Raw genomic sequence first — 15,297 nt, 5'->3', positions numbered from 1 at the left:
TTAACATATTTTCAGGCGAGAATGTAGGTGTGTAAACTTCAAATATCTGCTCGATTTATTAAGACATCAATATTTGCAAAAGTGCTCTAACTTTTTTCGGAGACGTCTGTTACCAACCAGCTTGATAGCTAGCCGGGGGATCAAGGCTCACTAGAGCCGGCAAGAACATCAAACTCCTGGCACATTGTTTTCAGTCCCCCGCGGTCTTTTGCTACTCAGGTTAAACATAATATAATATAATATATTCACTTAGATAACCTAAAAATTTTATTGTTTGGCTTTTTCAAAGTTTTATTTGTCCATCCATCCATCCATTCGCTACCGCTTATCCTTTTCAGGGTCGCGGGGGGTGCTGGAGCCAGCTGTCATAGGGCGAGAGGCGGGGTACACCCTGGACAGATCGCCAGTCTGTCGCAGGGCTAACACACAAGGACAGACAACCATTCATACTCACATTCACTCACAGATTCACACCTAGTGGCAATTTGGATTATCCAATTAACCTATCCCCACAAACTGCATGTCTTTGGACGGTGGGAGGAAGCCGGAGTACCCGGAGGGAACCCACGCAGACACGGGGAGAACATGCAAACTCCACACAGAAAGACCCTGGCCTGATGGTGGAATTGAACTCAGGACCTTCTTGCTGTGCGGCAACAGTGCTAACCACCGTGCCACCGTGCTGCCACGTGTTTTATTTGTTTGTGAGTAAATTGGTTTGGCTGAGATTATAGCTAAATAAATGTCAAACGGAAAACTGATTAAACAGCAGTGTGACATGATTGAGAAGTTACACCAATATCCTGTTATATTTTAGATAGCAAGGAGCAGACGGCTGAGTTTATTAAACTCCACTGAAACAGCCGGTGATGCAAATCTGAAGACTAGACGGTCCAATTTCACAGCCACTCACTTCCAGCCTTCGAAGGACCTGGTCCACATAGACTGTGAAGGCCAGGTCCTCAGGAGGATGCAGCCTATGAACTTGGACACGGCTAAAGACAGGATGTTTCTAATTTTAGAGAAACTGTCCAAATGCAAGAAAGCATTATATTGAAATAGAAGAAATATATTGGTTTAGCATGCTTAAAAATTCCTTACTGTGTTACTGGAGGCCAAGGTAATGCCATCCAGATTAAGTGTCTAGTTAGAGACAATGTTTCTAAGATTGTAACTGATTGCTAAAGACAAAATCTATTCAGCCAATCACATGGGAGCAACCCGACAGAATTGGGCAACTGTGCTCAACGCGATCGACCCACTGAAGTTCAAGTCAAATCAGAAGAGCGTCTCTGGCTGACTTCAAACCTGGCAGCAGCAGAAGACCTCACCGGTCTTTTATGCTGCTCCTTTCAGCAAAGAAAAGGAACTTGAGGCTACAATTTACATGAGCTCATCAAAACTGGACCATAGAAGGTTGGACAAATATTGTCTGGTGTTTTTGCATGTCAGTGTCTGCTGAAACATTCCAATGGTATGGTCACAGTTTGACATAAACAAGATGAAAACATGTATCCAGTCTTTGAACCCCACTATACCAGCTGAGTACCACAGCCTACCATAGTATTACTGTTCACCACGTCCATTCCATGGTGACCACAGCTTACTCCCCGTCTACTAGATTGACTGGCAGCTCTGTGATCTGAAAAACAAATCTGCTTAAGGGTATCAATAAAAAAGAAACACGGCAGATCAGAGGTGAAGATTTATTTGTTGAGTCAAATATTCTTTAATCTCTTTTGAAGAAAAAAAAGATGAACTGGCCCTTTAAACATGAATCGCCTTTTCTCGACGGTCCTGGAAGGCAGCTTCAAGTTTCCATCTGACGTCACCCGGAAGCGGGGGACGGGGGTGGAGCCCGGGAGAAGATGGCGGTTCTTCGCTGTAGGCGAGATCCCTGCGGCGTTATCTGCCTGATTTTAACTTATTTCAGCGTGTTTTATGCGGACTATGTGGTCATACAGTACGTGCTCATCCCCGCGTACTCGGACAGGTGGGTGTTTTGCATTTCCACGCCTTTTTAAACCCCTTAAAATCCCTCAATATGTCGTCCGCCTCTTTGCTGTGCCTTCATTCATTTGACAGCAAACAGATCAACAGTAACGGTATCTTCACGATTTCACCCTCGGCGCAGTGAAACTGAATCAAATCTCGTTTGTTCTCACTGTAATGTGGCTTTAATCGCGTTCCCATTCACGTCTTTGGTTTTGTAACCGGGCTCGCGCTCCATCACAGGTGGCTTTCGGTTTGTTTTCGTAGCTGAGGCGTTTCATTAGCCTACTCCGGAGCCGACGAGTCCAGCTGTCGTTCAAAATTTTGGGTGATTTAAAGTTGCTCTGCGTGTCTGAGAACAAAAATCCTCTTTAAAACCAGAATCGCAGCTTCATCTAAATCAACGAGAGTTGCTCTTTAATTCGTCCTAAATTCAAAACTGCGTTAACCAAGTCTTCATGCCAAATTCAGACTTTCCTGAGCTGAGAAGCGCGCACTTCCTCAATTTCCACCCAAATATTTTAAATGTTAGCGTCACAAAATGTTTGTATGTACTCTTATTTTCAGTCAAATGTAGTGCTTTTTGCTTATTCTGTGCAGTTTTGTATGATATTGGATGTAACCAGGACTATTTAGAAAGCAAAGGAGTAAAACGTATTTTATTAAAATTGTAAAGTTGTCAAAGTTACAGAGCAGTCATCCAGCCCCTTCAGAGAAACTTATGCTCAGTTAAGTTGTAGTTTAATGCAAAAATAAATAAATAAATCGGCTTTTCTTTGTCTTTTGTGATCATGAACATTTACAGGATATTTACCCAATTTTCCTCGGGGTCAACCTTCAATTCAATAAAGTTTTATTGAATTGAATTGAAATGTACCGTGGACTCCCTAAAGCTCTAATAACTTTCTTTACTTCTGTCATTGTACTGCTGTAGGGTCTTTACCTTAAACATAAGCACCCAGAGGTGACTGCTGTTGGTATTTGGCATTATCTAAATAAAATTGAATTGAATTCTATTAAGAAGATTAAATGATGAAGTGTAATAATCGCATGTTTCTTCTGTCTCTGACAGTGTGTGGTGTACTCTCCACGGGTCAGTGTTCAACCTGATTCTGCTGCTGCTGCTAGCCTGCCACTCTAAAGCTGTTTTCTCAGATCCTGGTCAGTAAGAGACACACACACACACACACACACACACACACACACACACACACACACACACACACATATTTATCTCTCATAAAGTTAAAGTCTGTCTTTTATACCCCCAAAAGTTGATTCTGTTCATCTGGACGTAGCGTTTTCAGTGGGACAAACATTTGGTCACTCATCCGAATGACTTCTTCAGTCTCATCTCACTGCAGGGTTCCCCAACCCTATAAGTAGTACATTGGCACAATAACTGAAACTGTGTTGCTTGTTAACGTACTGATAGTTCATTCAGGGCTGGTAGCAGTCTCCCTTTGTTTCAGGGTAAGGCAGATATCTTTTTATAAACCGCTAACTTTCCTCTCTGAAAGTTTTTCAGCTCTTCATCATAATTTCTTTCACTATTCAGCTCACAAACACGTAGCACGAGTTTCTCACTGCTAGTCCATCTTTCTAAAGAAAAAGAAAACGCACACGCTGTGGGTTCTGGGTGGAAACATCCAAACAAATGTCTTTTGTGTCTGTGTGTTTAGGCATGGTGCCTCTTCCTGACACGGCCATCGACTTCTCGGACCTCCGCTCTCAGTCGTCTCGGATGAACGAGCGGGTGAGTCGCAAGAACACAGAAATCTTTGTGATCCTCCTGATGAGACGCGCACACTTACACAAATTAAGTTTCAGTAGAATCGGTTTGGGGACGTTTTCCGCAGTTTTCCTCGGTCACGTGTGGCACTGAGAGCGTAACGACAGCATCAGACGCGTTCGGACTGCTGGAAAAATCCTCCGTGTGGTTTAGGGGAGAAAGCCGCCAGGACAGAGCAGGAAGGAGGCGGCACAGATGACGCCCACTCGCTCGGGAGAAGAATGTGATTCTCACATGAGCGGAGGCTGAGATCACAGAGCCGGCAGGTTGAAAAACAAGTTCAGCCTGAAAATGATATCACGATACTGCAAGCGGGGAAATCTGATATTTCTGACGATGTAGAGGAAATACCGGACAGTGTTTTATTGAAGCCTGCTAGACAACAGTATTTCTAAGTGCAGTTAAATAAAAGGCATGTTCATCCTTCCTTTGATGAGCTGCTGTCACTGATGACAGCACGACCTGGTAAGTTTGTTGGCTTGGGCTTGCTTAACCAGCTGCTCAGAGCCCTGCTTTACCCCTGCGTAACTACACCCATCATTTCAAAGCACCGTCAGCTCTTGTCATTCTGAGATTTTCAGTGGGAGTGAGCAGAATGAACAGGATTAGAAACGAGTCCGTCAGAGGGACGGCTCAGGTCGAGCTGAGATGGTGCGGATGTGTGCAGAGGAGGGAGAGTGGATATATTAGACAAAGGATGGTGAGGATGGAGCTGCCAGCCAGGAGGACATGTAGGGGTTGGTGTGATAGTGAGATGGAGATGATCCATTGTGATCACTCCTAAAAGAAGCAGCAGCTTGAGCTTCCTGTTGTATGGAGCACAGCTAACAAGCGCTCCAGGTCACATGGTCAGGTCTTTCAGGTCACACGTCTCCAGTTGCTAGCATCACCTCTTTGGTAGCCTGGTTGTACTCGACAGGTGTTTATTAAATTCTTTCCACACCAGTTTGTGTTTGGTTGAAGCGGCTCTTTTATTTTGGTACTAAATCTAAATTGCTGGCTCCCACACCGCTCTCACTGTCGGTCGTGCTCGGCCTCGTCTCGTCGCGCACGCTACGAAACATAAACGTGTGGCCGGTGTCGCTGTAGTGATGATGTCAAATAAAAATTCAGACACATGCGGCACAGCTGAGTGTCAGTTCATGCCAGCTGAGGATGATGGTAAAAACGGTAGGGTCTTGGGTAGGGCTGTTCGATATAACGATATATATCGGATGACGATATAAAAACGTCTATCGTTTCATTTTACGCTATCGTTTGTTTCGTGGTGTCGCAAAATAAACTGTTTACGGCAATATTGTTTCATGGTTTTGATGGTCACTGTAGTGGTTATATTGATTTCCTAAAGTTCTCTCTTTCTCTTATATTTAATATAACCACACTACGAACGGACAAGCGCCTGTTTTTATGCGTTGTGGTTAGCAACAACTACGGTAAAACCATCGCGTATCCGCTTGTTTATGTTCCACATAAACCTTTCACAATAAAGCTCAAGATCCTGTTGAGACTTTTCAAAATAAACCGAATCACGTGAAAGAGCAGATTATTTACGGATGAGAAGCAAAAAAGAGCCGGCAGGTGCTAAAAAATAAACCTTAGACTCAAACGTTAGAACAGGCTTTTCCCCGCAGCACGCTGTGTAATAAATACTCACAAAGAAAACGGCGGCCGTTACAACTTGTGTCTAAAAATGTGTAGTTTCATACATCGGTTAAAACACTCGACTCCAGGTACATGACGCGCAGCTGGAAACACTTCCTGCAAGTCGAGCTGCCCGAGATTCACAGAGTTTACAGAAAATGTTACATTTTTGTGATTTATATCGTTATCGGACGATAGAATTCTTATATCAGGATATGAGATTTTGGTCATATCGCACAGCCCTAGTCTTGGGTAACCTAATTGGCCAGCTGCTGGCCTATTTGGACCAATGACTGCGTTTCCATCCATCGAGTTCACCTACACCAAACTGACTGAAAAGATCCGTCACTAATCTGTAGCGTAGTTTGCTGCAGGCTGACAGCAGTTCACCTCTCAGTATCAGTGAAACCTTTCGAGTCGGGGTGATGTGACGCCGCGCCGTCTGCATTTTTAATGACCTGGAGGTGAGAGAGGGAGGGAGAACTGAAACGTGTGGATGGATTTCTGCAGGTTTGAGGGGGGAAAGTGCTGATTTTTATATGTGGGAAGTAAGACTGGGCAGCTTTAAAAATATATTCTTTACAGCTAAGAGCAGAACCAGAATGATAGCTGTTGTTTTTAATCCCACAGATTATAAAAACTTGTATGAGAGCAAGACTGACGCTAAAAGACCAAACACTGGAAGAGCTCCAAATTCCTACTTTTGTTCCCACCCTGAACTCAGCAGTGATGTTTGTGGCTTGAAAATAAGCAAAAACAAGCCGAACGCTAATGACAGAGAGGGAGTGTCGGTGGATGGCAGCTGTACTCTGAGCTGTAATTTTACCAGGTTTGCACCGTGTTTATCTCAGCGCGCCGTCATTCACGTCCCAGCAGCTGCACTCGTGTCTGCTTCACAGCGTGTTATTATGCGCTTACGAGCTTACAGCTGTCTGTAAAGTGTGTTCCTGCCAAAAAAGGAAACCCTGAATGCGTGCCTATAAGTTTGGATCATATTGTATGATTTTTATTTTTTATTTTTTTAAACTTTAAAGCAGAAATGATTGGTGCACGTGCAGCTGCTCATCCTCACCCTCAGCCTGCACTTGGGAGTGTTTGAGGTTTTAACACATGAACTGCTGCGCTGCTGTGTTCAGGGCTGCGAGGGCTGGACGGTGTGCAGTCGCTGCGAAACCTACAGACCCCCCAGAGCGCATCACTGCCGCGTCTGCCAGAGGTGCATACGCCGCATGGACCACCACTGTCCCTGGTGAGAACACGCCCTCGTCTGTCCATCGGCCTGCCACCCCCCACCTTTACCCCCACCTCTGTTTTTACACCTCCAGCATCTTCTCATCTGTGCTTTTCTGATGTGTGTGTGTCATTTTTAGGATCAATAATTGTGTCGGGGAGCTAAACCAGAAGTATTTCATCCAGTTTCTCTTCTACACTGGTGAGCACACAATTCACACTGCCTGTCGAAATGATGACTTTTTAGAAAACACACAAAAGTTTTGTGTAAAGTTTGTGAACACCTCCAGCGTGTAAAGTTTTCACACGCTGGAGGTGTTCACAAAAACACAGACAAAGGTCCGCTCTGGGAATGTGGTGAGCTGCTGCTGCTGCTTTCACCTCAGTCTGAAAAGTGAAGGTAGAGATTCTCAGGCTGTGATTTGTGACGTGATGTCTGTGCGCAGGTATGGCCAGCCTGTACTCCATGGTGCTGGTGGTGTCGGCGTGGGTGTGGAGAATAAGGAACGAGCGAGGCGGTGACGCAGAGAAGGAAAGCGAGGAGACGCCCAGCAAACACCTGATAGTGTGAGACAGAGCGACCTGTGACGGCTGGTTTTCAGGGTGAAGCGTCAGGCTTGTGACAGTTTCCTTCTCTTTGTCTCAGGGCGCATTACATCATCCTCCTCGTGGAGTCGGTGCTGTTTGGTGTGTTTGTCATGGTCATCTTCTACGATCAGGTACACACACACACACACACACACACACACACACACACACACACACACACACACACACACACTTTTAAGTATTAGAGATCAGTCTAATGAAAACATGCCGTCAGTCAGAGGTGATGCAGGCATGTTTTAAGTCGTCCCTCATGCAGTACACAGCTTCTTCCTGTCTTTGTCTTTCACAATAAAAGCCCTACACATACAGATTGCATTCCTATTATGTAGATCTTTGGATTAGTAGAGTAAAACACTGCTGTCATTTAAAAACCCTAAACGGTGTTAAAGAAACGTTACTATATCGCATGTTTGACCGGTGGGTAGCGCAGGTCAAACATGTGAAATTAAGAAGACGACTGTCTGTTTTCTGCCAGTAACGTTGAAGCTCCTTAAAGAAACAAAAGGAAAAAAATCATGTGCCCTCGTTTGTGGTTTGTCTTCTCTCAGCTGGTCTCCATAATCACAGACGAGACTCCCATCGAGCAGATGAGAAACAGGCTGATGATTAAAGACAGGGCTTCTTCGTCCTCTTCATCCTCCACCCCCTCCTCACAGCTGCCTCACCACCCTTCACACACCCGCAAGCCGAAGCTGGCCCTGTTGCGGGAGGTCTTTGGGAGAGGTGCGCTGATCTTTTGACACCTACGTCTCGCCGGCGCTCCAAATACATAAAGCACTGTTTCATCTCTCTTTCCGTCTTTGCAGGGTCGGTCTTTTGCTGGCTTCTCCCGCTCCACTCCAGCCCTCCGTCAGTCGGAGGCATCACCTACTCCGCCCTGCCTGACTACGACGTCTGACTCGTGGGCACAAGAGGGGACGGAGAGGAGAGAGAAGAAAAAGGGAAGGCGAGGGAGGTTTTTGTGTGCTTGTGTGAGCGCGTGAATGAATTTTTTGCATATTTATGATGTCTTATCTCTGGAACTGAGGGGGTGAGAGTAAAAGGGATGAAGGCCGAGGTGTGAATGAATGAATGAAGAATGAATAATGCACCAAGTATGACTCTCCTCCAGGACCTAAACACAATGTTCATGAAAACCTATTTCTCATCTTTCCTGGCACGAGGAAAGAGCACTGACCGCCCCCCGATGTGTCCTGATGTGCAGTTATAGGAAAGAGCTACTCCTGTGTGGACTCTGGGATTTGACTGGTGTGGCTTTTAGACAGTTTCACACTAAACAGGGTTGAATTAAAAAGGTCTAAATATAATGTCCACTAAACCCAACGACAGGCGCTGCTAAAGAGACGTAAATGCAACATGCACATCAAGTGCGTCCAAAGCTGTGGGAGGGGGGAAAACGAGATGCGCAGTCGCTTCAATGTTCTTTAAAGAGTAACTCAAAAACGGGTACAAGTCACCTGACCAGGGTTTAAATCCTGACAGGCGAAGAACTTGACCTTGTGATTCCTCGTGTTGTAAGGGTGAGTCGATGCCTGTCTTTCATGTTCAGTTCAAACGCTGATCACCATCAGCTCTGCCTTTAACAATAGATTTCATATAGCTGAGTTATGAAACTGAGCTTGGCGTCATACTTGTGAGACATCTCTCTTTATGGCACGATGCTTAAAATTTAGTTAAACCTCCAGATTTTTATTCATGGAAATTACTTTTCTATTCGGTTCAATTCAGTTTTATTTGCGTAGCGCCAAATCACAGCAACAGTCAGCTCAAGGGGCTTGTAACGTAAAGACCCTCCAGTAATACAGACAAAATCCCAACAATCACATGACCCCAGTGAGCAGGTGAAACTACACGACCAGCTTTGCATGATTTAAAATTAAAAATAAGCCTTATTTATATTAAATAAAGCTCCTCCCACTTTAAGACAGCTTTCTTCTCATTGGCTGCCCCTGGTCACTCTGTGCATTTGTGTATGTGCGAAACGTATCATTTGTACAGAGAGCGTGTAACCTCACCTGTCCGAAACTTCCTCCAAATATGGGTATGGAGCCGTTCTTTAATCCCGTGAGTGTAAGAAGAGGAAAACCGTCCTTTGAGTTACTCTTTAATTAAAATGCCTGTGACGTTTCAGCTACTGTGGCCAGCTGATGTCCACTAACAGTCAGATATCGGTCAAATCCCAGTGCTTTACTGCTTTATTCAACCAGTATTTATGCTGGTGATTGTTTTACCACTCAAGCTTTCATCAGCCTCCACAGGAAGTTTCTAAAATAGGTCAGTTCAGCTTCCTGGTTCATCTCAGTGTTTCTTAATCATACACTGCAGCACGATAGAGAGACTATTTGAGTTTTTATGTACAGTCGAGCTTTAATTATTCGGGATGCACTGATACTGAATTCGTTAGGTTCTGTGTGTTTTGTGTGTTTTCTGTTTGTTTTCCGTCCACACTGGTGAAGCCTTGTGGTGCAAAACATGTCAAGCTTTAAATTTTGTTTATGCAACTACTGTTTACCATGGTATGCTTTGTGGCCATAAGTACTTAGGCTTCTTCAATCTACGCTGGTGTTCAACCAGAAAGTTTATCCACAGGGATATTTGTACGTTTTGATGGTGGGGCTCTATTGGGAATGAATAAGCCCTCTAACTGAAGCATCCAAATACTTTTAGTCACATAGTTTATTAACGTGTTTACGTGGAGGGCAATTAATTATCTATTTTTATTCTCGTGCTCAACCAATCTTAAATGGTTTCTATATTTATAACATTCATTTGTTTTATTCTGAAACATAAATGCATTAGCTTCCTGTGCAGTCATGTCCAGGATGACAAGCGTGTGTGGGAATGTTGAATTCTTGTTTTAGGGTTTTTGTTTTTTTACTCATTCTTCTGTTTGACGTGCTACTAAACTTTGTTACATTTGCAGATTTCTTACACTATTATTACGCACACATGCACACACATATATAGTTTGGTGCAATTGAAGGTATAAAAAAGAAGCTGCTTTTGGGGGGGAAAGGATTTACTACACTGAAATCTGTTTGACAGTGAAACACAAACTCAGAGTTCACCAGTGAGTATTCTGCGTTATCTCAGTGAAGGGACGACTCTTAACTTAGTTATGGTTTCTAACTATTCTGTGGAATTAACTCTAACAAGTGTGTGTTTTTATGTGAGGGGTGGGGCTGCCTTTCACTGCTGACCTGTTACTTGGATATATTTGAAAGTATATATGACCAGAGTCGGGCGATTTATCAGCACATTGTATTTTTAACACAGGAAACAGTCTCAAATGGATGATGGTGATCATGTGATACATTTTATAAAGTAAACTGGTGGCTTTGTATTGGAAAGAGTCAGAGGTCACACATGAAGGCAGCTCCACCCTCTGTGTGTTTTATGTATGTTTGTATATATTTTTTCATTTCCTTGTCCAACCTGGGCTGAACAATATTCTGCGAATTGTCCATTTTCTCAGAGTACTCGCTGCAGCCCTCAGAGGTTTCGATCAAAACTTTCCAGCTGAGAGATGAAGTTACATGACTTAATCTGCCTTTTTTATATTTTAACATGTTTTTGGATATTTATTAACAATTTAAAGGCAAAATATTAAAGATTAGAGAGATGTTATGAAACAGCTGTAGAAAGACTTCTAGTTCTGCATTCACATTGTGAACAACGTGGGGCTGCTGGTGCAGAAATGCATAGTTTATTTTGACCTTTAAACGTTACACTTGAAATTATACTAAATATTTTTACAGTAAGAATGAGTCAAAAAAATGTTGAAGCACACATGTACTGCTACGTTTTTTTGTTGTTGTTGTTAATGTGGACATCCCACATATCTGAAAAAATATGTAGATCTGGGACTAGTGGCCGCTTAGCTTAGCTTAGCTTAGCATTGGACCTAGAAATTAGCTTATCCAAAATCAGCATAGTGATGTGTGGTGTCAACCAATGAAAGTGGCTTGAAGGCCAAAGGTGGAGCTCTACGTCAAGTGCTACTACTGCCACTTTTGTCTAGCCTGCAGGTATCTTCTTTGGAGTCACACAATATTGGACGATCACAAGGGGTTTTTTCTTTTTCTTTTTTTTTTTAGACTTAGCTAGAAAAATTACTTGGCTATGCTAAAGAAAACATTGTTTGACTGTGCAAGTTGAGAAATTAGGCTAATTGTACCTACACTGCAACAACATGACAGAAATTGATTGCAATAAACTTGTCAAAATGTTGAATTCAAGCATCCTTTCAGGGCCAGGGCTAACTAACATAGTAAGATTTTCCAAAAGAAACACCAGCATTTTTGTTACAAGTTAAGTCTGCTATAACAATATTTCCAGAGAGAAGCTCATCTTTAAATGGGAATTGATTTGAGGTAGACTGGAGGCCACTGTGGCATTGCACTGGCTCAGTCTAAACCAGTCTCTGGCCACTTTCAGTGTAACTGGGTGGCTAGCTGGTTTAAGTCCTGATTATACTCGGACATGGACAGATGGAGACATGATGGCAGAGTTGCTATATTTTAATGTAATGTCTCAGCAGATGAGTCCGTTAAGTCAGAAGAAACATGCAGATCGGCAGATGTCTGGATAGACCCTGGCACTCACTGTCTGACGAAGAAAATTTATGTCACTTAAATACCCGCGGACTGGCTGCAGAAAGTATAATTAAGGCTTAACAACCAGCATAGGCTTTATTAAGAACTCCGTAGACTTATGGGGTCAGGTGTTTCAAAGCTTTACGGAAAGATAAGCTAATAAACTGCTAGCTTAAGTGCACACCAGGAAATTATTCTTAAACACTTGCACAGTTGGGTGATTCTCACAAAGATCCCCCCACACGAGGAAAAATACAAGGCTTCTGGAACATTGATACTATTAAAGATTCAGTATTTTCTAACTTTCAGATGTTAGTTTAAATTTTGCCTTTAAGCTCATCATTTTCCTCCAAACTGTCAAAGAAAGTAGAATCTCGTGTTGCTCAGCTGTGAGGCGGGCCTTACTGCCAGGTAAATGCAACATGTGGACCGTGTAAAGGCTACAAATGCTTGGGACAGTTCTCCAAGGCTTTTGGACCTTTTAAAGAGAAAAATCATGCGTGTATATGAGGCTTTTACTGTTCGTCTCATTCTAATTTATTTAGAATTATGTTGCACATTGGATCTTAAGTTTAGCTGCATGTTGTTCACAGTGTGAAAGCACGTTCTTCGAGCTGTACGCTGCCTTATTTCTGTGGGATTTTGAACTTTTATAGTGACTGCAGAGGATGTTGGAAAGGTTTCCTGAAAGTTTCTCGTAACTTCTCTCATGACAGACAGAAACACTCAGTCCGCCCAGGTCGGGTCTCTGCTAGCTGTAAATAGGAAAGTTCATATTTTCTATCAATGATGTGCAATTCTCATGAAGGGACAGTTCCTGCAGTCTTTTTTTGTTTTTGATCAGTTTGAAGCAAAACGAGGTTTGAAATGTTTTTGATCTTGTGAACGTCAGAGAAGTCCAGAGGTACACAAGGTTTGATGTTTTAATTATTCTCTCCTTAAAATTATTTTTGGTCTAATTGAGGGTTTATTCAGGGCTGAACAAAGAGTCTAATATAATCACTCACAAACAAAACCAGCTGTACCTCAAATTTGTCCAACACCTAAAAACCCCCCACACAAAAAAACATTTTAAACTGTAAATGTTTTTGTCTAGGTGTGTGTTTGTATCATCAGCGCTTGTTTTTGTTGATCCATGTCGGGGCAGTCGCCTCCTCATAACTGATTCTGTTAAAATCCAGCATAGATGTTGCTAGCTAAAACAAAACAGGCGCATCTCGGTGCTGTTTTACTAGACAGCGAGAAGGAATGTGCGCACACACAAAGAGGGCCTGAAATTAATAGCTGGCCGCCAGTCGAACACAAGCGCTAAATCAGAAGATATTTTTTTGTAATTTTTTGTTTATTTGAACCAAATCCAAAAAACTTTGAAAAACAGTATTTTGAGATCTGGGAAGATGTGTTTTCAGATTGGGTTGTTGGTTGGCTAAAAAAAAAAAAAAAGTTTCAGAGCCCAAAAAACAGAGTTTAATATCATGCGGCTTCATGATGAACAAGTTTACAGCTCACTGATGTTTTATTTATGTCATGTTACAACCTTGAAACCGTGACCTGTGTATCATTTCTTTTGATATGCTGCTCTGGATCGTTCACCTGGAATTAAACTGATGTCTTTTAAACTACTTTGGCTCCTTTTGGTTTTTCACGGTGGTTTGTGGGGTTTTACTTTATTTTAGCATTACATGTACATCCAACAGCGGTAACAACAACAAAGGCACGAATTTCTAAATATTCTGAACATTATCAGACATGAAACACGAGTCTTTTTAAGTTTTTGCTGTCTCACAAGTGGGCGCTGCAGCTGCACCAGTCTGAGACATGCTGCCGCTCAGCATAGTGACATCTTGTGGCAGCACAATCTTGTGGCAATTGGCATTTTTTTTTCGGAGCTGTGATCACAGAAAACAAGTCTGACGCTAAGCTTTGAAACATGAATATTTCATCCATAACTGAACCTACTCAGTCACTCCTGAGTACGTTCACCGCTTTTACACGTGGTCTCCATTTGTGTGTGTGATAACTTTCAACTTATGAGCCACACTTTGCTCATAACCTACCAGGGGTGTTTTCACACTTTCCGAAACAGCAATTAAGCCATGAAACCATTTTATATCATATTTCATGATTAAAACAATCAGCCAAGGTATACACGAATCCTATATCTGAATTAAAACCATTTAATGTTAAAAATCCCCAATAACAGCTAAAAAAAAAAATATCCAAGCACCAAACTTTCTCCTTGGTCCCTCCCAGAACCTTTAAGAAGCATTAAAGTTCCTAGATACACATGAATACCCCGGAGAGTGACTGCTACTCCACAAATATATTATTCACACTTTTTGTAGCCACATCATAGTAAATTACATTCATGGACAATACTGTCTCTTTATCTTAATATGGAAATATTTTCCTAAAGTCCTACCTAAATTGGAAATGTGCCCAGAACACCATTAGCTAATACAATAATGCTAACTCTAAATGAAACACCTCTGTCAGTACAACAACCAACATCTGGCATCATCAATGATTTTTTTCAAAACTTGCTAATGCTGAGAAATCATATCAGAAGTATATTATTAAGCCCCAGCAGACATCACACACTAGTCACTGTTTATGCTGCACCACTAGAGGGCGCTGCAGCTGCACCAATCTGCGGGTCACTGCTTCTCAGCTGTAGAATGACGTCCTGTGGGAGTCCATTTTTCACCAGTGCTGATTTAATCTATGGATTAAAAAAAGGAAGACCGAGTTAGAGTCACTACTTTCTCTGCTTAGTGTATGCTACACTCAGGTCCACTGGGTCCTTTTATGCCTCATTATGTGGAGAAAATGTCAGGCACACTGGGAATGCCAATGAGTTAGACTAGGATCTTTAGTGTTTAGAGCAGAGCACAAGAAAACACTCAGAGAAACGTTTAATAGATCTAAGAAAAACATTTATTGAGGCAAGACTTTAAGCAAATTTTGCATTTTTTAATCTATAAAATATCAGTCTGGGATTACGATTTTTTTCAGTTTTCCCCAAGTACTAAGATTTCTGATGAGATAAGAACAGACTAACCTGATTTAGGAGGGTGTCCTTATCAATCTGAGACAAGCCCACTAAAGAGGAAAGCTTCATTCTGAGACCTGCAACATCTAGAAACACAAAGATTCCACGTTATAGGTCAGAATTGTCTTCTGTCTGTTTAATCAGTTTAATCACTCAAAACATGAAAAACAATTTGCCTAAATCCATTTATAATTTGGTGACAGGCAAACCAGTCATACAGTGTGTTGTAATCTGTCCATGAGTCTCTGCTTTACACAGCTAACATTGCTGCAAGCAGCTGCATTTGACAAAAATCAGTGGATCTTACATTTAGATAAAACACAATGGTAGATATACAAGGTAAATTTAACACCATAAAAGATTTAATCCAGGAACTTGTCTGATCA

General features: G+C 42.3%; 1 protein-coding gene across 1 annotated transcript; it reads left to right on the top strand.

Annotated features, from left to right (window-relative positions):
* The first annotated feature begins 1,773 nt into the window (after positions 1 to 1,773).
* Positions 1,774 to 13,481, top strand: LOC113019415 (palmitoyltransferase ZDHHC3). Its single transcript, XM_075410369.1, is given in 10 exon segments — positions 1,774 to 1,843; positions 1,846 to 1,993; positions 3,065 to 3,153; positions 3,675 to 3,748; positions 6,562 to 6,674; positions 6,796 to 6,857; positions 7,102 to 7,222; positions 7,302 to 7,374; positions 7,813 to 7,987; positions 8,071 to 13,481. Coding segments are annotated over 10 exon segments (1,017 nt in total). The 3' UTR covers positions 8,163 to 13,481.
* Positions 13,482 to 15,297: the final 1,816 nt, after the last annotated feature.

This window comes from Astatotilapia calliptera, chromosome 3, assembly GCF_900246225.1.
Source record: "Astatotilapia calliptera chromosome 3, fAstCal1.2, whole genome shotgun sequence".
Classification (NCBI taxonomy): Eukaryota; Metazoa; Chordata; class Actinopteri; order Cichliformes; family Cichlidae; genus Astatotilapia; species Astatotilapia calliptera.
Note: the sequence above shows the minus strand (reverse complement) of the source record. Positions and strands in the feature narration are given on the sequence as shown.